Source organism: Xiphophorus hellerii, chromosome 14 (genome assembly GCF_003331165.1).
Source record: "Xiphophorus hellerii strain 12219 chromosome 14, Xiphophorus_hellerii-4.1, whole genome shotgun sequence".
Classification (NCBI taxonomy): Eukaryota; Metazoa; Chordata; class Actinopteri; order Cyprinodontiformes; family Poeciliidae; genus Xiphophorus; species Xiphophorus hellerii.
In genome coordinates this window covers 24,557,771-24,581,917 of record NC_045685.1, presented here as the reverse complement: position 1 = coordinate 24,581,917, position 24,147 = coordinate 24,557,771, and the positions used below count along the sequence as shown (strand labels likewise).

The window sequence follows — 24,147 nt, the reverse complement described above, 5'->3', positions numbered from 1 at the left end:
GGATACAATGTTTGAACCATTGGATGCACATGGTCCTCCAGAATGGTTCGGTAGTCCTTGGCAGTGATGCGCCCATCTAGCACAAGTATGGGGCCAAGGGAATGCCATGATATGGCAACCCATACCATCACTGATCCACCCCCATGCTTCACTCTGGGCATGCAACAGTCTGGGTGGTACGCTTCTTTGGGGCTTCTCCACACCGTAACTCTCCCGGATGTGGGGAAAACAGTAAAGGTGGACTCATCAGAGAACAATACATGTTTCACATTGTCCACAGCCCAAGATTTGCGCTCCTTGCACCATTGAAACCGACGTTTGGCATTGGCACGAGTGACCAAAAGTTTGGCTATAGCAGCCCGGCCGTGTATATTGACCCTGTGGAGCTCCCGATGGACAGTTTTGGTGGAAACAGGAGAGTTGAGGTGCACATTTAATTCTGCCGTGATTTGGGCAGCCGTGGTTTTATGTTTTTTGGATACAATCCGGGTTAGCACCCGAACATCCCTTTCAGACAGCTTCCTCTTGCATCCACAGTTAATCCTATTGGATGTGGTTCGTCCTTCTTGGTGGTATGCTGACATAACCCTGGATACCGTGGCTCTTGAAACATCACAAAGACTTTTTAATAATAATTCTTTATTTAATCAGGTAAACCCCGTTGAGATCTAGATCTCATTTTCAACATTACATTTGAGATTAGAATAATAAATCAGTCTAATTAATATAAAATACTTTTAATGTGGTAAAATGTAATGAATGTGACATTTTTGAAAACTGTCTTAAATTTTGATATTGAGGAAATGAAAAAAATTCAATTTGTGTAAAAACTCATGTTTTACTGTTATTGCAAGGATCTTTAGATGCTTTACTTAAAGCTGACATTTTAAAAATATGGCAACAGTTAATGACGATGACAATCACTGAATAATCCATCAATATTTATTCAAATCAACAGTTATTAAAAAGCATATTCTGCTCAAAATACTAGTGTATATTTTTTTTAGATTTCTTTCAAACAAACATCATAGAGTTTTATTTATGGTAAAACAAGAACATTTCACTGATTCCATTTATAATGTATTTTACATCCAATCATACACAGAAACTTCAAATAAAAGCTAAACTCAATTATTCTACATGGTACAGAACTCCATGAAAACTGAAATGCACAGAAATGAATCCTGTCTGAATGTGTTCCCCTCTTTAACTTCAGTATCTAATGGGATACTGATGGGGATCTTAAGTACAAATACGACTGAGAATTAAAACAAAAAACTGGATTAAGGAAAACAAGCTGCTAGGCAAAAGTAGACCTCAGGTTTATCTTGGTCAGACAGTGAAAGACACAATCACAGTGAATCACTAGCAGCCTGCAAGAATCTGTTGACTTTAATATGTTCAACTTGCTGTTTACATCATCTGACCAGATTTTCCATAAGATTAGATGCCAAATTGGATCGGATCTGTTTTGGACCTATAGCTTCTCATCAGAGTGAGTCTCCATGTGACGAGATAAATTACTTCTGTTACTGTAACTTTTTCCACAGCTCCAACATGAGAATGGCTTCTCACCTGTGTGAATTGTCATATGATCATTTAAAGTTGTTTTCAGGGTGAAACTTTTTCCACAAGTCCCACAAGAGAAAGGTTTGTCACCTGTGTGAATTCTCAGGTGATAAGATAAATGTTCTTTTTGAGTGAAACTTTTTCCACAAGACCCACAAGAGAAAGGCTTCTCACCCGTGTGAATTCTCATGTGAACATTTAAATCACCTTTTTGAGAGAAACGTTTTCCACACGACCCACAAGAGAAAGGCTTCTCACCTGTGTGAATTCTCATGTGATGAGTTAAAGTACGTTTTTCACTGTAACTCTTTCCACAGACACCACAAGTGAAAGGCTTCTCACCTGTGTGAATTCTCATGTGATGAGTTAAAGTATGTTTTTCACTGTAACTCTTTCCACAGATCCCACAAGCGAAAGGCTTCTCACCTGTGTGAATTTTCAGGTGATAAGATAAATGTTGTTTTTGTGTGAAACTTTTTCCACAAGTCCCACAAGAGAAAGGCCTTTCACCCGTGTGAATTCTCATGTGAACATTTAAATAACCTTTTTGAGAGAAACGTTTTCCACAAGACCCACAAGAGAAAGGCCTCTCATCTGTGTGAGTTATCATGTGAACATTTAGAGCGTCCTTTCGAGAGAAACTCTGTCCACAGATCCCACAAGCGAAAGGCTTCTCACCTGTGTGAATTTTCAGGTGATAAGATAAATGTTGTTTTTGTGTGAAACTTTTTCCACAAGTCACACAAGAGAAAAACCTCTCACCTGTGTGAATTTTCATATGAACATTTAAATAACCTTTTTGAGAGAAACTTCTTCCACAAGACCCACAAGAGAAAGGCTTCTCATCTGTGTGAGTTATCATGTGAACATTTAAATAACCTTTTTGAGAGAAACTTCTTCCACAAGACCCACAAGAGAAAGGCTTCTCATCTGTGTGAGTTATCATGTGAACATTTAGAGCGTCCTTTCGAGAGAAACTCTTTCCACAGGATCCACAGGAGAAAGGCTTCTCACCTGTGTGAATTCTCATGTGCCGAGTTAAAGGCCCTCTTTCACTGTAACTCTTTCCACAGGTCCCACATGAGAAGGGCTTCTCACCTGTGTGAATTCTCATGTGATGAGTTAAAGTCCCTCTTTCACTGTAACTCTTTACACAAGTCCCACAAGAAAAAGGCCGCTCATCTTTGTGAATTCTTCTGTGTCTCAGCAAGATATCGTTTCGAGAAAAGGTTTTATCACAAATTTTACAAGAATATAATTTTTGCCCTGCGTGAGCTTTCTTGTGCTTTTTTTGTTTTGAAGTGTCAGTTCTGCCTTTCTGCTCTTTGGTTTTCTCATATTTCTCCTTTTGTTTTTGTTCTTCCTTTCTCTCTTTTCCTGGGTCTTCAGAATTGATTCCTTCCTGATTCTGGTTCTCAGTTTCTGCAGAGCCATGAGAGATGAGTTGGTTCCTCTGTGGTTCTGTTTCATTGAGAACCTCCTCCTCTTTACACACACAACATTGTGGGAGATCTGGACAAAAAGACAAAACAAAAGCCTTTAAATGTCAATCAAACAAGGAAGTCTTCATTTTAATATTTTGTTGGATAAAAACAGGATTTTTGGAGGGTTATTCTAAAATCGCAATCTTACAAGAATGAACATTAACTCAACCAATGAGGTTCTTCTGACCAGAATGGAACTAGATGTGAGTCGAAATATGATATTATGGACCTCCAGGTGAGCAAACAAGATGGTGATAGCTTAACTTAGTGGCTTAATCTAGTGGCTTCCATTCAAATATTACAAAAAGTTTTCTTCCTCTATGTAGCTTCAGGATATATATCACATTAAAGAATGACATAAAATCTCTAAAGCAAAGCCCTAAAGTGCTTTCAAATCTTGACCCACTGATATTGTCAGACATTGCTCCACTCACACACTCAACACACACTTTCAAAAGCACGACTAAATCTCAGCCTTTACTTTCCTGCGATTCGCAGCAGAATTGGTAACAGTGGGGTGATTGTTGTTAACATGCAGAAAATAATGGCAAAATGATCCTATTGAAAATATTTGACATGAATGTTGGACACATTGGAAGATTAAATATGAAAGGTGAAAATGGACAATGATATAAATTATTTAAGTCATTTATTTAATGCAATGGGCCCTCCCCCCTGGACTTCGTCTGTCTCCTGGTCCATTTCCTCCCCTCCACCCCCATCTTACGTTCCTTCGTTCGCCTCCTCTCCCCCAAATCCAAGCGACATTTCCCATATTCTCAAACCTACAGCTTGACAGGTATGGGGCAAGGTGAGAGTTCATCTATTAAACTCACTGAAGATGAATACATAAACTAAAAGCTGGAGTACAGACATTTTTTATAAGATAAGACTGTCACGGATCACAAACTGTAATTTAGATATTATATGATGAATAGTAAACAGTCCTGGTCAAAGTTGATCTTTCCAACTATTTTAAATACTTAGAACGATATGAGATGCGTTTAAGGCACTTTTTAAAGTAGGAAATTAAACCTCAATGACACCAATAAGCAACTAATTTGTAGAATAAAAGTTAAATTCTAGCTAAAATTAAACATAATTGAGACTTTTACTGTTTTTATTTTTTTAGGGCTAGCAGAGAAGAACCTGTGGCCCTTACAGCTAACCAGTGAGTATTTAATATTTATCATTTGTGCAGATTGTTTAAATAGTTTTCAGATACAGCGATGTTTAACCAGTCTCTCCAGTAAACTGCATTCGCTGTAAGATTTCCTTCAGTGTAACGTTTGATTTGGGTTTTTTTGTTTGTTTTTTGTCTTTAAGTAGTGTTAATCATTGATATTTTCAGGCTAGTATCCTAGCTTTCCTATACTGCTTTGCAATTCACTGAAATGTCTGTTTCACAAAAACAAATGCCTATCCTTTCTGCATGTTCTAAATATGCATTTTATATTTTGATTTTATTTTTCATTTGATCTGGAAATGAAATCTTTTTTTTCATTTTAGTTTTTTTTCTCTTTTTAAGTTTAGTTGGAGTAAGGTATTTCATGATTATGGATTGTTGTTGTGATGTGGTTTAGATTGATTTATTCGATTAGATATAAATTTTCTATTAAGCTTGGGGTTTTGTTTTGACGTTGATTTTTGTTTGTTTTTCCTTTTAAATGTTTTTTTTTTTATTGTAATTTTTTTTCTCCTCCTTAATTAGCTTTTGTGTTACATTTTCATTTTCTTTATTATTGTTTCTTGGGTTTTTATGTCTTCAATCATTGGTATGATACCTCCACACTTTTCCTGGACAGAACATATAGAGGACCGCCTCCCTGGCAAGGAGGGGCTGCAAGATAACTTTTCCTACCAAACACAGTCATATTGTTATAGGGTTGAACAGGTGAATGCCGGTAGGTTTTTCGTATCTTGTGTATATGTGTTTAGTTGTTTTTGTTACATCTTCCAGGATACTGTTGTGTTATGTCTTATGACTGAGGAGGGAAATGTGTGTTGATTAATATTAAATATTATCATATTTATTTAGAATCAAAAGGGGGGAAATGTGATGGAAAAATTACATTAAGGTCACATCTGCTAGTCATGTTATATGAATTATTGTGAACTTTCACCAAAAGAACTATTTGGGTTACATGTAGAAGGTTGGAAGTTGTTTTCTACAGCTGCATCACAACCAGACTGTCTCACCTCTTGTTGTTAAATCTTTATCCTTGGTATAAAACTCATGTGTTTCTCTGCCTGACAGAGCTTTTCATCCAGACCTGCTTCATTACTGACTGTCCTACAAGCTCTCTGTATTGTGCACAATATATGAATAAACCTGAATGAGTGATTTCACCTGAACAGTGCTTGGAAATAGTATTTTATCCACAACAGTAATCTATTAATAAAGTTTGACTGACCTATTTGACTATTTTGATGACATGAATTTTAGCGCAGCTCCATCTAATGGATGCATAACGTAACTCCAGCCTCTACTGTAGCGTCTATCCTATGCGCCTTAAACACGGTGCAACTTATATATGAAAAAAGTTTTAAAATAGGCCATTCATTGAAGGTGCGCCTTATAATGTGGTGCGCCTTATAGTGCGGAAAATACGGTAATTATGCTTTATAATAATTGTAAATAATAAAGGTAAATGCTTCACGGATTTCGCCTATCATGGGTTCTTTTGGGAACACAACCCCCGAGAAAAACGAGGGTTCACTGTATAGGTACATGTTTAAATAAAATGAAGATTGTTGAACTACTGACATGTCTCTGAAATTCAGAGCAAAAACTTTGTATTTATTTTCAGAAAATTAGAAAAGGTCAAAATAATTTAAAAATGCAGTGCTTTCAGAGCTTGAATAATGCAAAGAGAACTAGTTCATATTCATTTAGAAACAACAAAACAAATGTTTTAACTCAGGAAGAGTTCAGAAATCAATATTTGGTGGAATAACCAGGAGGTTTTCAATGGGATTTAGTGCAGTGGTCTCTTCATTTTTTCCAGACCTGTATGTAGTTGTTAACGGTTTTAGTTGGACAAAACTATTGAATTTCTTATGTGAATGTATGTAAATAAGCAGTGAAGTTTAGAAAAATGCACCAACAAATAACTTCTCTTGGTCCTTAGCACTGCTGGGGGCTAAGGACCCCTAAAGGTCAGATCCTAGAATCGCCCCTGGGTTTAAATATTCTGCTATTAGAGCAGAATACTCCAGTCCAGGTTTGAAGAGTCTGGGTGTTGTAGTTTTTAAACTAGAGTCGATTAAACATGCGGAAGGAAAAAATAGGTGGAATCGCCCTTTAGCCATTTCCCGAATCGGAAGCTTGAATTGAAAACCAACTTCAGCTTCGTCTTTCTTAAACCTGATTAATCAGTAAAACATGAAGGTGTTTCGTACCTATCCGGTGTAAGATGATCCTCGGTATCCGGGTAAAATCCATCAGTCTGCGCTGATCCTCCATCTCTTCCTCCATCTTAACGTTGATTTCTTTCCACTCTGTGAATGTTTCTCCAGCAGGAGTTACCTGCTCGTTGATAAACTCTCTCTGAGGCGGAACTGAAGATATTTTCACTGAAAACACGGAAATATTTACCGAAAACACCAAACCTGTTTTCAAACTACCTTCTAAGAGGAGCTAATGCTACCTCGTGAGCTCCGTAGCTTCCTGTGTGTTTCACTTTGGCTGCACTGAAGAAACTGTAAACGATTTTTAGTTCCCCTTTGAATTTTCCACTTTGAGCCTCCTCTCAACATAAAGTTATATTAAATATCTTACAACATTAATAAAAGGTTCATATATTTCAGTGAGTGAAACACAGTATTAAAGTAATTACACAAACACACGGATGTTTCCAAGCCTTTTATTTCTGTTAATTATGAGGATTTTCCACATTTAATGGAAACACAGCATTTATGATTAGAATAATACATCATACTGACACTAATGAAAAAAAGAATTATTTAAAAATGTGAGCTTGGAGTCAGTTATCAAAAGATATTTTTAATCTTACAAAAGAACCATATTAGAAGGTATTTTAATTTCTTGTGTGTGATCGTTTCAGCTTGTGAAACAGAGTCTAATATTATAGTTTTGTATTTTGTGATTCAGTTTTGAAGTTAAACAGTAAATGGCTACATATATTATAGAGGAACGCAGAGAATTGTTGTGATCGTTTTAGCTTGTAAAACAGTCTAAGTGGTATCAAAACGTGCGGCTCAATCCCGGCATTTAGCTATTACTGTTATTGGGAATCGGAGTTACGATGGCGACGTAAAAAGCTAAAAACGAGCAAAATTTCCAACTGCAGAAACACAGAGCATAACTGAAACCAACTGCTGCCCCATTAGAGTGAGAAATGAAGTGGACTTTTGACCCCAAAACAATTTAGAAATCGCCGTCACGCCCACAAATATCGCCCGATTGGTGTCAAACTCGGTCATGACATCGATACGCATGCCTGCTCCAGTAAAATGTTTTCAAAATTTCTCTAGGGCTTACGGTTTTCTGTCAAGGTGCTTCAGAGCGAAATCATGCGGCAGGGTAACTGACGCTCTCCCAGATTCACTTCCATGTATTTCTGAAAAATTTCAGAGCTCGGCGCACACCATCTATGTCTCATCACTGTTATTACTGAGAGTGAGGTAGAGATATGAATCGCGGGCGACAAATAGCCCTCTCATACTCTTCAAACGGTTTTCGAATACGTATCACGGTTCCCGAACGGGAAGGAGTTGTTCGGACTGCTTTTTTAAATAAAAACTGACTAGGTGTCTCACAAAGATATAATTCTTTTCCACCTTTCTGTCTCACACTCACACAACAGCTGCTCTTTAGAACTACAATGACTGAAGGTTAGGACTACAACATGGCGGACACTCAGTGCCTACAAAAGAGGTCTGAGCTGAATGTCAGAACTACAAACATGGTGGAACTGTCAGTTACTACAGAGGACGACTGAGCTGGCCTTTAGAATTACTTGTGTTTTGGGTGTTTTATAACTGATTTAAAATTAAGCTTACTCATTACATTTGTGTATTTTTTACATGAAGGTTCCATTCATCCATCCATCCTCTGTTCACCCTTGTCCCTAATGGGGTCGGGAGGGTTGCTGGTGCCTATCTCCAGCTACGTTCCAGGTGGGAGGCGGGGTCACCCTGGACAGTCTGTCGCAGGGCAACACAAAGACATACAGGACAAACATTCACACACACACACCCCTAGGGTGTGTGTGGAGAATTTAGATAGACCGATTAACCTAACAGTCATGTTTTTGGACTGTGGGAGGAAGCCGGAGTACCCGGAGAGAACCCATGCATGCACAGGGAGAACATGCAAACTCCATGCAGAAAGACCCCGGCCGGGAATCGAACCCAGGACCTTCTTGCTGCAAGGCAACAGTGCTATCAACTGCGCCACTGTGCAGCCCCTAGATCAATGTTACTCATGGAATTAGTTTGGACATTTAAAATGAAGCTTACTGAAAATTTCAAAATAAAAGCCTTAATATTCCTCTATGGTTAAATTAAGGCCATAGGCGGTGCAATAATATTAGCCTGCATTATCTTTTTCTCTCAGGTTAAGCTTTTTCCCTAAAATAAGATTTTAGCTATTTTTCTTAATTATTATCCATGTTTAGGACACTGAATGTAGGAAGTCAATCTAAAACAACATTCTAATGATAGCCCACATGCTACTGGCAGCATTTAGGTTTACATTAGCATTTTGGCTCATTTTAGATTATACATTAATATTAACATACTGAATGGTGCAAGACCATGTTAATCAACATGCTTGTTACTCTCCACATGCTATTGATTACATTGCAGGTTTCTTTAGCATTGATGCTAATTTTTAGCATCAGAACGCTGGGTACAAACCGACGGGCACATTTTGGCAGGCCCCGGTTGAATTTCTTCAGGAATTTTCTAGTTTTGTATTTTGTGATTCAGTCTTGAAGTTAACAGTAAATAAATACATATTTTATAGAGGAGCGCAGAGATTCGTTGTTTTGACTTGTAAAGATGGAGAATAACTGACTGTGTTGTGAAAAAAAGGTTCATGTTGCCAAAAAAGTAGTGAAAACATGAAAGGTCACTGAAGAGACAAGATGTGAGACCAAGACACATCACTTTAACTAAAGCCATCAAAACAATAAAAGTATTCTGGTTATTTTGAAAAATTCTTGGCCTGTTTTTATGTCTGATATTTTTATAAGACAGATCACTTTTACTATAGCCATAAAATCAACAATTTGATTACCAACAAAACTGAAAAGGATCATTAATCCAAAGCTCTTAACAACAGAAAGCATTGGGCGAGTTGATTAATTTATGGATTTTTGATGGGTTTTTAAAAAAATATCCTTCAAATGCAAAAGATATTTCTGACTTGTTTTTGTGTCACATTACAGTATTGTAGATCGTCTGCAATGTTATCTCTGGATACAGTAACTGAAAGGTGCATGAAACGTCCATAAAGATGTAGTTTCTGACAATGCAGAATTAATTAATAACTAATGAAAACATTACATTTGAGATTAGAATAATAAATCAGTCTAATTGATGAAAAATACTTTTAATGTGGTAAAATGTAATGAATGTGACATTTTTTGAAAACTGTCTTGAATTCTGATATTGAGGAAATGAAAAAAATTCAATTTGTGTAAAAACTCATGTTTTACTGTTATTGCAAGGATCTTTAGATGCTTTACTTAAAGCTGACATTTAAAAATATGGCAACAGTTAATGACGATGACAATCACTGAATAATCCATCAATATTTATTCAAATCAACAGTTATTAAAAAGCATATTCTGCTCAAAATACTAGTGTATATTTTAACATACCTTTTTAATAATATACTTTGCTTCTCATAGCAAAGTGTAACAATGACAAACATTTGGGAAAATAAAAACCTCTCTGTGGTTAGCTCTAAATCAAAATCTGACCAGATCAAAATTATTTTAGAGTTTTTTTCAAACAAACATCAGAGTTTTATTTATGGAAAAACAAGAACATTTCACTGCTTTCATTTCTAAAGTATTTTACATCTAGTCATACACAGAAACTTCAAATAAAAGCTAAACTCAACTATTCTACATGGTACAGAACTCCATGAAAACTGAAATGCACAGAAATTAATCCTGTCTGAATGTGTTCCCCTCTTTAACTTCAGTATCTAATGGGATACTGATGGGGATCTTCAGTACAAATACGACTGAGAATTAAAACAAAAAACTGGATTAAGGAAAACAAGCTGCTAGGCAAAAGTAGACCTCAGGTTTATTTTGGTCAGACAGTGAAAGACACAATCACAGTGAATCACTAGCAGCCTGCAAGAATCTGTTGACTTTAATATGTTCAACTTGCTGTTTACATCATCTGACCAGATTTTCCATAGGATTAGATGCCAAATTGGATCGGATCTGTTTTGGACCTATGGATTCTCATCAGAGTGAGTCTTCATGTGACGAGATAAATTACTTCTGTTACTGTAACTTTTTCCACAGCTCCCACATGAGAATGGCTTATCACCTGTGTGAAGTGTCATATGATCATTTAAAGTTCTTTTCAGGGTGAAACTTTTTCCACATGTCCCACAAGAGAAAGGCTTCTCACCTGTGTGAATTCTCAGGTGATAAGATAATTGTTCTTTTTGAGTGAAACTTTTTCCACAAGACCCACAAGAGAAAGGCTTCTCACCCGTGTGAATTCTAATGTGAACATTTAAAACACCTTTTTGAGAGAAACGTTTTCCACAAGTCCCACAACAGAAAGGCTTCTCACCCGTGTGAATTCTCATGTGAACATTTAAATCACCTTTTAGAGAGAAACGTTTTCCACAGATCCCACAAGAGAAAGGCTTCTCACCCGTGTGAATTCTCATGTGAACATTTAAATAACATTTTTGAGAGAAACGTTTTCCACAAGTCCCACAAGAGAAAGGCCACTCACCTGTGTGAATTCTCATGTGATGAGTTAAAGTACTTTTTTCACTGTAACTCTTTCCACAGATCCCACAAGCGAAAGGCTTCTCACCTGTGTGAATTCTCATGTGATGAGTTAAAGTACTTTTTTCACTGCAACTCTTTCCACAGATCCCACAAGCGAAAGGCTTCTCACCTGTGTGAATTCTAATGTGCCGAGTTAAAGTCCCTTTTTCACTGTAACTCTTTCCACAGGTCCCACATGAGAAGGGCTTCTCACCTGTGTGAACTTTCATATGAGCATTTAAATGAGTTTTTAGGGAGAAACCTCTTCCACAAGACCCACAAGAGAAAGGCCTCTCACCTGTGTGAATTTTCATATGAACATTTAAATAATCTTTGCGAGAGAAACCTCTTCCACAAGACCCACAATAGAAAGGCTTCTCATCTGTGTGAGTTACCATGTGGACATTTAGAGCGTCCTTTCGAGAGAAACTCTTTCCACAGGATCCACAAGAGAAAGGCTTCTCACCCGTGTGAATTCTCATGTGATGAGTTAAAGTCCCTCTTTTACTGTAACTCTTTCCACAGGTCCCACATGAGAAGGGCTTCTCACCTGTGTGAACTTTCATATGAGCATTTAAATGAGTTTTTAGGGAGAAACCTCTTCCACAAGACCCACAAGAGAAAGGCTTCTCATCTGTATGAGTTACCATGTGGACATTTAGAACGTCCTTTCGAGAGAAACTCTTTCCACAGGATCCACAGGAGAAAGGCTTCTCACCTGTGTGAATTCTCATGTGAACATTTAAAGTAGTTTTTAGGGAGAAACCTCTTCCACAAGACCCACAAGAGAAAGGCTTCTCATCTGTATGAGTTACCATGTGGACATTTAGAACGTCCTTTCGAGAGAAACTTTTTCCACAGGATCTACAAGAAAAAGGCTTCTCACCTGTGTGAGTTATCATGTGATGAGTTAAAGTCCCTCTTTTACTGTAACTCTTTCCACAGGTCCCACAAGAAAAAGGCCGCTCATCTTTGTGAATTCTTATGTGTCTCAGCAAGATATCGTTTCGAGAAAAGGTTTTATCACAAATTTTACAAGAATATAATTTTTGCCCTGCGTGAGATTTCTTGTGCTTTTTTTGTTTTGAAGTGTCAGTTCTGCCTTTCTGCTCTTTGGTTTTCTCATATTTCTCCTTTTGTTTTTGTTCTTCCTTTCTCTCTTTTCCTGGGTCTTCAGAATTGATTCCTTCCTGATCCTGGTTCTCAGCTTCTGCAGAGCCATGAGAGATGAGTTGGTTCCTCTGTGGTTCTGTTTCATTGAGAACCTCCTCCTCTTTACACACACAACATTGTGGGAGATCTGGACAAAAAGACAAAACAAAAGCCTTTAAATGTCAATCAAACAAGGAAGTCTTCATTTTAATATTTTGTTGGATAAAAACAGGATTTTTGGAGGGTTATTCTAAAATCGCAATCTTACAAGAATGAACATTAACTCAACCAATGATGTTCTTCTGACCAGAATGGAACTAGATGCGAGTCAAAATATGATATTATGGACCTCCAGGTGAGCAAACAAGATGGTGATAGCTTAACTTAGTGGCTTAATCTAGTGGCTTCCATTCAAATATTACAAAACGTTTTCTTCCTCTATGTAGCTTCAGGATATATATCACATTAAAGAATGACATAAAATCACTAAAGCAAAGCCCTAAAGTGCTTTCAAATCTTGACCCACTGATATTGTCAGACATTGCTCCACTCACACACTCAACACACACTTTCAAAAGCACGACTAAATCTCAGCCTTTACTTTCCTGCGATTCGCAGCAGAATTGGTAACAGTGGGGTGATTGTTGTTAACATGCATAAAATAAGGCAAAATGATCCTATTGAAAATATTTGACATGAATGTTGGACACTTTGGAAGATTAAATATGAAAGGTGAAAATGGACAATGATATAAATTATTTAAGTCATTTATTTAATGCAATGGGCCCTCCCCCCTGGACTTCGTCTGTCTCCTGGTCCATTTCCTCCCCTCCACCCCCATCTTATGTTCCTTCGTTCGCCTCCTCTCCCCCAAATCCAGGCGACATTTCCCATATTCTCAAACCTACAGCTTGACAGGTATGGGGCAAGGTGAGAGTTCATCTATTAAACTCACTGAAGATGAATACATAAACTAAAAGCTGGAGTATAGACATTTTTTATAAGATAAGACTGTCACGGATCACAAACTGTAATTTAGATATTATATGATGAATAGTAAACAGTCCAGGTCAAAGTTGATCATTCCAAGTATTTTAAATACTTAGAACGATATGAGATGCGTTTAAGGCACTTTTTAAAGTAGGAAATTAAACCTCAATGACACCAATAAGCAACTAATTTGTAGAATAAAAGTTAAATTATAGCTAAAATTAAAAATAATTGAGACTCTTACTATTTTTATTTTTTTAGGGCTAGCAGAGAAGAACTTGCTGGCCCTTACAGCTAACCAGTGAGTATTTAATATTTATCATTTGTGCAGATTGTTTAAACAGTTTTGAGATACAGCGATGTTTAACCAGTCTCACCAGTAAACTGTATTCGGTGTAAAATTTCCTTCAGTGTAACGTTTGTTTTGGGGTTTTTTTTTTTGTTTGTTTTTTGTCTTTAAGTAGTGTTAATCATTGATATTTTCAGGCTAGTATCCTAGCTTTCCTATACTGCTTTGCAATTCACTGAAATGTCTAAACTAGAGTCGATTAAAGATGCGGAAGGAAAAAATAGGTGGAATCGCCCTTTAGCCATTTCCCGAATCGGAAGCTTGAATTGGAAACCAACTTCAGCTTCGTCTTTCTTAAACCTGATTAATCAGTAAAACATGAAGGTGTTTCGTACCTATCCGGTGTAAGATGATCCTCGGTATCCGGGTAAAATCCATCAGTCTGCGCTGATCCTCCATCTCTTCCTCCATCTTAACGTTGATTTCTTTCCACTCTGTGAATGTTTCTCCAGCAGGAGTTACCTGCTCGTTGATAAACTCTCTCTGAGGCGGAACTGAAGACATTTTCACTGAAAACACGGAAATATTTACCGAAAACACCAAACCTGTTTTCAAACCCTCTTCTAAGAGGAGCTAATGCTACCTCGTGAGCTCCGTAGCTTTCTGTGTGTTTCACTTTGGCTGCACTGAAGAAACTGTAAACGATTTTTAGTTCCCGCTTGAATGTTCCGCTTTGAGCCTCCTCTCAACATAAAGTTATATTAAATATCTTACAACCAGTGTTGTATAAAGTACTGAAATCTCAGAGTCAAGTAAAAGTACAAGTACCTCTCCAAAATATGACTTTGGTAAAAGTCCAAGTCACTGACTGAAATGTTACTTGAGTTAAAGTCTTAAAGTATCTGAAACTTCTTGTACTTAAGTATGGAAATTACTGTAAAAATGGATGTACTCAAGTAATGTCATGAAAAGTACAAGTAAAAAGTAAAACAAAGCAAATGCAGTTTGAATGACATTTTTTATATTTTGGTAAACTTGTCAAATACACTTAAAATAATGTACCCAACCAAGTGCAGGCAAAATTAAACCTGCTAATAGATATACCTGCAGGCATCGTTTAGTTAAGAAAATTAGGTGCTTTACCTATAGCACAAGGTTAACTTAACCTGCTTTACAACTGAATCAGCTTCTTAGTAAACCCTCCAGGACAGAAAATACAAAGTTTTTGTAAGCCTTAAGTTTTCCCTTCAAGTAAGGTCAGTGCTGAAAATGAGAAAAATAAATAGTACAGAAAATGCTGCCACATTCCCTCCTAATTCAGGGACTGTCTTCATGGCTTCATAGACTGTCAGCTCCATCAGTATCAACCTCCAGGTCAAACAGCCGGTGTTGTTGCACAGGTGAGAGATCTCCTGCTGCATGTTTCATTGGTAATCGTTCTGCACTGATTGCTGGAGAACTCAGACTTCAATCATAGTAGCAGGCAGAAATGAGGAACCTTTACTGGGGTCAACAAAATGGAAGACACGGCGTGTCTTATCTCTCAAATATCAAATATCTCTACAAAAGGAAGAAAGGAGACCAACAGATTATTCAACCAGCTTTAGCTCTGTAGAGCAAATAATAATAATAATAATACAAAAGACTTTGAGGCATTTTTTTTAATCACATCACAAAAGAGAAAACTTTTGTCTAGATTAGTTCTGGAGAGCCGGTACCTCAGGCCAAACGGATCCAAAGAGAGACAGCAGACAGAAGCAGCACAAAACCAAGAGTAAAAAAAAAGACAAAAAGAAACAGATAATATTTCTGTGGGGACTTAATGGACCAAGAACTGATTGATGGATGTAAGCTCCCGCTGATCTCCATCATCGCTGAGTGTTTGTGCTGCCGAGCCTCTTGAGGGGTTTAAAGAAAGGCCAACAGGAAAACATCTAAACGCGAAAATGAATGTACAGAATCACAGAGGAGGACAAAAAAGTCCCAATACAAACAGATAGCCAGCAGCGACGCTACATATTAAAACAAAGATTTAAAGGAGAGTTTCATTTTTCTTTGCAGTTTTCAGGTTTGTAAAAGTGTGAGTGTGTGAAAACTTTTGAAAGGTTTTATGTTTCATTGGACACAATGAAACAAATCTGGAAATCTAAATTCACACATTTTATGTAAATATTGCCAAAAAAAAAAACGTCTCTCCATAAACTGCTTGTATAACAACATAGACAGTGTAACCAACGGTAACACATTCCAAAGATGAAGGAAAACTCTGTGATGTCACAACTAGAGTCATGCTTGTGATGTCATCAGCTCTCTATCTATGTAACAAACTTCTACCTTCTTGTCATTGCTTGCTGCACTACTGAGGAGTTCAGACGCACGCAAAGCGCTTTTACAGTGAGATTGTTAGCAGACTGATTTGAACAAGTACTATTTTGTCAAAACATGGCACATCAAAGCCAAAATTGTTCCATCAGTGATTTAGCCAAAGGACGTCAGTATGGGTGGGTAGGGAACAGACCTCCTCCCTTTGATTTCCACATAGAGATACAACGACTTGGCTCTCTTTTAAAAATGGAGAAAGCAAAATTATTTGACCAGAACCAAAAGCTGGACGATACCCAAACAAAACTGGAGGAAACAAAAGCTGAGGTAGAGAGGCAGAGAGCTCTTAAGGAGATTTTCATCGGCAGGAGCATCGAGTTGAAGAAAAAACTACAGGCAATTGAAAAGGGCAACAATCCAGAGACTCTCAGCCCTGCAATTATCGATTCCGAGGTGGACAGCGACACAAAACAGCAGCTGCAAGAGGACTTAGACCTAGCGAAGATAGATCATATTGCCACAGAGCGAGCGTTCATGTCAAGGATTAAGGAATTAAAAGACAAAAACAGAGCACTCCAACAAGAGCTGGACGACATGAAGGCTAAATACGAGGAGCTTCAGTCCAAATCTGAAGCAGACATTAGTGAGATCAAACGTCAGGCTGACCTGCAGGTGGTCAATGAAGACAAGATCAGACAGGGCCAAAATTTAATAGAGAAAATGTCCAAGGAGATCAGCAGCTTCAAGGAATCCGAGAAATACCTGTTGAGAGAACTGGAGCAGGTTAATGGTTCATACCTAGAACTAAAGTCGAGGTATGAAGCAGATGTGACTCATATGACAGAAGCTAATTTGGAAAAAACCAAACATGATCTTATTGAGCTCATCAAGGCACTCAGAGCAGAGAAGGACAACCTCAATCAGAAAAAGGCAGAAGATATCTCTTTCCTCCAATGGCAATCAACTAAGGCAATAAAACATCTGCAATCTGTTCTGGAATTCGCAACAGTTAATTACCAAGAACTAAAAGCCAGATATGAAGGAAATGTTCTGACTCTAATGCAGCAGTTAGAAACATCTAAGCAGCATATACATAAAGAGATTAAAACTTATTCAGAGCAAATGATGAGTGTCCTGAAGATTATCACCGAGCTTAAAGCTGAGAAAGACAGTCTCCTAAAACAACTGACTGCTTTTCAACAACTTCCCTCCGGCTGTGAGCTTAACTCACAGCAGGAAAACATAAAAACTGAATTACATCTCAAACACGAATTAGGACCTGAGAGACAAAAAGAACGAAACGAGAAAGACACTACCGCGGAAAACAAGGTTTCTGACACTGCGTCCATGGATCAGGACCGTCTGACAGAGGAAACCCTGTCAGAAAACATTGATGTTCCTGATGCCTCTCCCAACCAGGTAAATGACTTTATGGAAAACATCCCGAGAAACATGGAATCCATGGACGTGACGGACCGCTCTGTGGAAAATCTGTCACAGGAACCAGTGGGGGCAGTCGCCAAGGAAAAATCAGTGTGGAAGAAGATACGACACTGTTTGGGGCTCAGAAAACCACAAATGTTCAAGAAGAAAAGCAAAAAAGCCTCTGAGTCAAGCGATTAGGAAAAAATTTAATTTCTGAACCGTTTGAAACCCCAAAATATATTTCTTATTTTAGATCCCCCCCCAAAAAAATGGCCGTGGGTTTTTCTCCGGGTGCTCCGGTTTCCCACAGATTTCCAAAACCATATAAATTAGGGTTATTGACCAAAGTAAATTGTCCTCAAAAAAGGTAGTATTAATTTCTGGAAAATTTAATTTGCAAACGGTTCCGATTGGAGAAACATTTGTGGTGAGAAAAGCAAGAAAACCTCTAAAACAAGCAACTAGTTAAAGAGTCCAGGTCAGTCCTGAACCATTTTCAAAACCCCAAATTACATTTTACATTTTAGACTAAAAAACAAAAAAGGACAACACGGTGATGCAGTGGTTAGTGCTGCATCTTCACAGAAAAGCGTTCTTCATTCTCAACCAGGCGCCTCTTTCTGTGGGAGTTTGTCTGTTCTCCCCGTGTTAGTGTGGGGTTTTCTCCGGGTGCTCCGGTTCCCCCCAGGATTTCAAAAATGATTTAAATTGGGGTTATTGACTAATGTACATTGTCCTCACAAAGGTAGTATTAATTTCTAGAAAATTGAATTTGCAAATGGTTCAGATTAGAGAAACATAGTGAGAGTTGCTCTCCACAGGTTGCTCTCCGCAGGTTGCTCTCCGCAGGTTGCTCTCCGCAGGTTGCCCTCCGCAGGTTGCCCTCCGCAGGTTGCTCTCCACAGGTTGCTCTCCACAGGTTGCTCTCCACAGATTGCTCTCCGCAGGTTGCTCTCCGCAAGTTGCCCTCCGCAGGTTGCTCTCCACAGGTTGCTCTCCACAGATTGCTCTCCACAAGTTGCTCTCCACAGGTTGCTCTCCACAGGTTGCTCTCCACAGGTTGCCCTCCACAGATTGCTCTCCACAGGTTGCTCTCCACAGGTTGCCCTTCCCCACCAGTTTCTAGATGCAGTCAAGGTTTTTTAATGGGATCCGTTTTAGTGGCCTTAGCATCTCGTCTCTGCTTTTTGCAGATGTGATGAGGTCCTATTGGCTTCATCAGTTGTGGGCAAATACATCAGTTGTCGTAGGCCTAACAAGGCGAATGCCTGAACTGGAAAAGGAGGGGCCCTTGCTGTTGCTGTTGAGCCATGTTGCATTGCTTGATAGCTAGTTGTTGCCAGGAATAAACCCAGTCCTGTTTTTTTCTTTGCAAAAGTTGTTCTCACTGTTGCTTTTGATATATTTTAAAGAAATGTTTATTGTCACAATAGAAGGAGCAAAGAGTCGGGGAGGAGACAACAGACCAGAGGCCAGCAGCAGGACCATGATGTAGGATCTTCTCTTACCTGAGAATAATTTGCTTAAGACGAGCAAATTATTACAGACACACAATTACTTATCTTAGAGATACGTAATAATTTGCTTATTATCTTAGAGATAATTTATTTATCTCTAAGATAATAAGCAAATTATTACAGACACACAATTACTTATCTTAGAGATACGTAATAATTTGCTTATTATCTTAGAGAAAATTTATTTATCTCTAAGATAATAAGCAAATTATTACTTATTACAGATAATAATAAGCAAATTATAACTCATCTTAAATATCAGTGATAATTTGCTAAACATCTAGTTTATGCATACTAAATGCAAATGCAATACTTAGATTCCTAATAATTAAACAAACATTTCAATCAGGTTAAATTAACCATAATTTAAATAAAACAAAACAAAACTATCATATTTCAACTAATCAATTTAAAGTTAATGTGCACTTCCAAAATATCAATCAAGAAAAATAAAATAAATTAATCATCAAATACTCAAGCAGAGTGAGGGAAGGAAAATAAATAAATAAATAAATATACTGCGTAATATCAACTTAAGTGTAGCTACATTCTGTTCTGATCAATTTTATCTTGAACTTCAGTGCCTCAGCATCAATGTAAAGGTGTCAGAATACGCACAAAATTCAGCAACAAGTTACCTTTTAGAAGAGAGTGGGGCGTACTGAGCCACAATCAGCACTAACAGAATCCTGGTGGCGGTCCAGGTAAACAATGCCAGTGATTCTAATAAAACAACCCTCCAATGAGCAATCGAGCAGAAGTACCACATGAAAAAGTAATACTGTTAACAAATAACAAACTCATCCAGCAATCAAATCAATAGGTTCAAAGATTTTTGGAGGAATTCCTGAGGAAGACGCCAACAGCAAGCCACAATCAGTGGAACAGGTGAGGATCTTTTACTGCGCACTGGAGGCGTGGCTTTAAATAAGTTAGCAGAGTTCGGGCAACACAGGAAGTGGGCCCGCAAAAATAAAAGTCCTTTACTAATTGCGGGTTACACAATGCAATATAATCCCGTGAGTCCACTATGAATAATTCAGCTCCTCCGGGGGAATCCCGAGGCGTTCCCAGCCGAGAGACATAGTCCCTCCAGCGTGTCCTGGGCCTTCCCCGGGGCCTCCTCCCGGTGGGACGTGCCCGGAACGCCTCACCAGGGAGGCGTCCAGGAGGCATCCTGACCAGATGCCCGAGCCTCAACTGGCTCCTCTCGATGAGAAGGAGCAGCGGCTCTACACTGAGTCCCTCCCGGATGACTGAGCTTCTCACCCTATCTCTAAGGGAGAGCCCAGACACCCTACAGAGAAAACCCATTTTGGCCGCTTGTATCCGCGATCTCGTTCTTTCGGTCATGACCCAAATCTCATGACCATAGATGAGGGTGGGAACGTAGATCGACCGGTAAATCGAGAGCTTCGCTTTTTGGCTCAGCTCTTTCTTCACCACGACGGACCGGTACAACGCCCGCTTGACGGCAGACGCTGCGCCAATCCGCCTGTCAATCTCCAGCTCCCTTCTTCCCTCATTCATGTACAAGATCCCAAGATACTTGAACTCCTCCACTTGGAGCAGGACATCCCCCCTGAACCGGAGAAGGCACTCTACCCTTTTCCGGCTCAAGACCATGGCCTCGGATTTGGAGGCACTGATCCTCATCCAGGCCGCTTCACACTCGGCTGCGAACCGCTCCAGCAAGAGCTGCAGATCACGACCTGATGAAGCCAATAGGACCACATCATCCGCAAAAAGCAGAGATGCGATCCTAAGGCCACCAAAACGGATCCCCTCAACACCTTGGTAAAAGGAGATAGGTAAACACCTGGTTTTAGACCACAATAACTTATTAGTATGGTGTAGGGCCTCCTTTTGCAGCCAATACAGCGTCAATTCGTCTTGGGAATGGCATATACAAGTCCTGCACAGTGGTCAGAGGGATTTCAAGCCATTCTTCTTGCAGGATAGTGGCCAGGTCACGATGTGATGCTGGTGGAGGAAAATGTTTCCTGACTTGCTCCTCCAAAACACCCCAAAGTGGCTCAATAATATTTAGATCTGGTGACTGTGCAGGCCATGGGAGATGTTCAACTTCACTTTCATGTTCATCAAACCAATCTTTCACCAGTCTCGCTGTGTGTATTGGTGCATTGTCATCCTGATACACGGCACCTCCTTCAGGATACAATGTTTGAACCATTGGATGCACATGGTCCTCCAGAATGGTTCGGTAGTCCTTGGCAGTGACGGGCCCATCTAGCACAAGTCTGGGGCCAAGGGAATGCCATGATATGGCAGCCCAAACCATCACTGATCCACCCCCATGCTTCACTCTGGGCATGCAACAGTCTGGGTGGTATGCTTGTTTGGGGCTTCTCCACACCGTAACTCTCCCGGATGTGGGGAAAACAGTAAAGGTGGACTCATCAGAGAACAGTACATGTTTCACATTGTCCACAGCCCAAGATTTGCGCTCCTTGCACCATTGAAACCGACGTTTGGCATTGGCATGAGTGACCAAAGGTTTGGCTATAGCAGCCCGGCCGTGTATATTGACCCTGTGGAGCTACCGACGGACAGTTTGGTGGAAACAGGAGAGTTGAGGTGCACATTTAATTCTGCCGTGATTTGGGCAGCCGTGGTTTTATGTTTTTTGGATACAATCCGGGTTAGCACCCGAACATCCCTTTCAGACAGCTTCCTCTTGCGTCCACAGTTAATCCTATTGGATGTGGTTCGTCCTTCTTGGTGGTATGCTGACATAACCGTGGATACCGTGGCTCTTGATACATCACAAAGACTTTTTAATAATAATTCTTTATTTAATCAGGTAAACCCCGTTGAGATCTAGATCTCATTTTCAACATTACATTTGAGATTAGAATAATAAATCAGACTAATTGATGAAAAAATACTTTTAATTTTGTAAAATGTCATGAATGTGACATTTTTTGAAAACTGTCTTAAATTCTGATATTGAGGAAATGAAAAAAATTCAATTTGTGTAAAAACTCATGTTTTACTGTTATTGCAAGGATCTTTAGATGCTTTACTTAAAGCTGACATTTTAAAATATGGCAACAGTTAATGACGATGACAATCACTGAATAATCCATCAATATTTATTCAAGTCAACAGTTATTAAAAAGCATATTCTGCTCAAAATACTAGTGTATATTTTAACATACGTGTTTAATAATATACTTTGCTTCTCATAGCAAAGTGTAACAATGACAAACATTTGGGAACATAAAAACCTCTCTGTGGTTAGCTCTAAATCAAAATCTGACCAGATCAAAATTATTTTAGAGATTTTTTTCAAACAAACATCAGAGTTTTATTGATGGAAAAACAAGAACATTTCACTGCTTTCATTTCTAAAGTATTTTACATCCAGTCATACACAGAAACTTCAAATAAAAGCTAAACTCAACTATTCTACATGGTACAGAACTCCATGAAAACTGAAATGCACAGAAATTAATCCTGTCTGAATGTGTTCCCCTCTTTAACTTCAGTATCTAATGGGATACTGATGGGGATCTTAAGTACAAATACGACTGAGAATTAAAACAAAAAACTGGATTAAGGAAAACAAGCTGCTAGGCAAAAGTAGACCTCAGGTTTATCTTGGTCAGACAGTGAAAGACACAATCACAGTGAATCACTAGCAGCCTGGAAGAATCTGTTGACTTTAATATGTACAACTTGCTGTTTACATCATCTGACCAGATTTTCCATAAGATTAGATGCCAAATTGGATCGGATCTGTTTTGGACCTATGGATTCTCATCAGAGTGAGTCTTCATGTGACGAGATAAATTACTTCTGTTACTGTAACTTTTTCCACAGCTCCCACATGAGAAAGGCTTCTCACCTGTGTGAATTCTCATGTGAACATTTAAATAACCTTTTTGAGAGAAACGTTTTCCACAGCTCCCACATGAGAAAGGCTTCTCACCTGTGTGAATTCTCATGTGATGAGTTAAAGTATGTTTTTCACTGTAACTCTTCCCACAGATCCCACAACCGAAAGGCTTCTCACCTGTGTGAATTCTCATGTGATGAGTTAAAGTATGTTTTTCACTGTAACTCTTTCCACAGATCCCACAAGCGAAAGGCTTCTCACCTGTGTGAATTCTCATGTGATGAGTTAAAGTATGTTTTTCACTGTAACTCTTTCCACAGATCCCACAAGCGAAAGGCTTCTCACCTGTGTGAATTCTAATGTGCCGAGTTAAAGTATGTTTTTCACTGTAACTCTTTCCACAGGTTCCACATGAGAAGGGCTTCTCACCTGTGTGAACTTTCATATGAGCATTTAAATGAGTTTTTAGGGAGAAACCTCTTCCACAAGACCCACAAGAGAAAGGCCTCTCACCTGTGTGAATTTTCATATGAACATTTAAATAATTCTTGTTAGAGAAACTTCTTCCACAAGACCCACAAGAGAAAGGCCTCTCACCATTGTGAATTTTCATATGACCATTTAAATGATCTTTGCGAGAGAAACTTCTTCCACAAGACCCACAAGAGAAAGGCTTCTCACCTGTGTGAATTCTCATGTGAACATTTAAATTAGTTTTTAGGGAGAAGCTTCTTCCACAAGACCCACAAGAGAAAGGCTTCTCACCTGTGTGAGTTATCATGTGGTCATTTAGAGCGTCCTTTCGAGAGAAACTCTTTCCACAGGATCCACAAGAGAAAGGCTTCTCACCTGTGTGAATTCTAATGTGAACATTTAAAACACCTTTTTGAGAGAAACGTTTTCCACACGACCCACATGAGAAGGGCTTCTCACCTGTGTGAACTTTCATATGAGCATTTAAATGAGTTTTTAGGGAGAAACCTCTTCCACAAGACCCACAAGAGAAAGGCCTCTCACCATTGTGAATTTTCATATGAACATTTAAATAATCTTTGCGAGAGAAACGTTTTCCACACGACCCACAAGAGAAAGGCTTCTCACCTGTGTGAATTCTCATGTGATTAGTTAAAGTCCCTCTTTCACTGTAACTCTTTCCACAGGTCCCACATGAGAAGGGCTTCTCACCTGTGTGAACTTTCATATGAGCATTTAAATGAGTTTTTAGGGAGAAACTTCTTCCACAAGACCCACAAGAGAAAGGCTTCTCATCTGTGTGAGTTATCATGTGGACATTTAGAGTGTCCTTTCGAGAGAAACTCTTTCCACAGGATCCACAGGAGAAAGGCTTCTCACCTGTGTGAATTCTCATGTGATAAGTTAAAGTCCCTCTTTTACTGTAACTTTTTCCACAGGTCCCACAAGAAAAAGGCCGCTCATATTTGTGAATTTTTCTGTGTCTTAGCAAGATATCGTTTCGAGAAAAGGTTTTATCACAAATTTTACAAGAATATAATTTTTGCCCTGCGTGAGCTTTCTTGTG

The 24,147-nt window shown here is 38.8% G+C and overlaps 6 protein-coding genes across 14 annotated transcripts in view; 1 reads left to right on the top strand and 5 right to left on the bottom strand.

Annotated features, from left to right (window-relative positions):
- Positions 1–24,147, bottom strand: part of LOC116733103 (immunoglobulin superfamily member 3-like) — a 919,724-nt gene that overhangs the window by 167,048 nt on the left and 728,529 nt on the right. The window lies entirely within an intron of this gene.
- The window catches only part of LOC116733131 (butyrophilin-like protein 8), a 766,651-nt gene that overhangs the window by 178,019 nt on the left and 564,485 nt on the right, over positions 1–24,147 (top strand). The window lies entirely within an intron of this gene.
- Positions 1–24,147, bottom strand: part of LOC116733102 (gastrula zinc finger protein XlCGF57.1-like) — a 366,755-nt gene that overhangs the window by 282,547 nt on the left and 60,061 nt on the right. The gene's annotated exons all lie outside the window — the stretch shown is intronic.
- On the bottom strand, positions 1,329–6,477 carry LOC116733126 (gastrula zinc finger protein XlCGF57.1-like; the record flags this gene model as incomplete). Its single annotated transcript, XM_032583862.1, has 2 exons — positions 1,329–3,081; positions 6,456–6,477. Coding segments are annotated over 2 exons (1,626 nt in total), but the record flags the coding sequence as incomplete, so codon positions are not given.
- LOC116733114 (gastrula zinc finger protein XlCGF57.1-like) lies at positions 10,133–11,966 on the bottom strand. Its single transcript, XM_032583846.1, has 2 exons — positions 11,046–11,966; positions 10,133–10,877 (listed from the first exon to the last, which is right to left on the bottom strand). The coding sequence occupies exons 1-2, from the start codon at positions 11,950–11,952 to the stop codon at positions 10,495–10,497; spliced, it is 1,290 nt and encodes a 429-aa protein (XP_032439737.1). The 5' UTR covers positions 11,953–11,966; the 3' UTR covers positions 10,133–10,494.
- LOC116733121 (gastrula zinc finger protein XlCGF57.1-like) lies at positions 21,840–23,989 on the bottom strand. The gene is made up of 2 exons (XM_032583852.1): positions 23,289–23,989; positions 21,840–23,036 (listed from the first exon to the last, which is right to left on the bottom strand). Exons 1-2 carry the CDS (start codon positions 23,974–23,976, stop codon positions 22,519–22,521), a joined length of 1,206 nt encoding a protein of 401 aa, XP_032439743.1. The 5' UTR covers positions 23,977–23,989; the 3' UTR covers positions 21,840–22,518.

Excerpts from the sequence above, each read along its gene's own strand:
- LOC116733114 (XM_032583846.1), bottom strand. The coding sequence starts at position 11,952 with ATGATAACTCACACAGGTGAGAAGCCTTTTTCTTGTAGATCCTGTGGA. Across the intron at positions 10,878-11,045 it reads AAAGAGTTACAGTGAAAAAA|GTGATTTAAATGTTCACATG; the intron begins GTACTTTAACTC and ends TCTCTCTAAAAG.
- LOC116733121 (XM_032583852.1), bottom strand. The coding sequence starts at position 23,976 with ATGAGAATTCACACAGGTGAGAAGCCTTTCTCCTGTGGATCCTGTGGA. Across the intron at positions 23,037-23,288 it reads TCACATGAGAATTCACACAG|GTGAGAAGCCCTTCTCATGT; the intron begins GTGAGAAGCCTT and ends AAGTTCACACAG.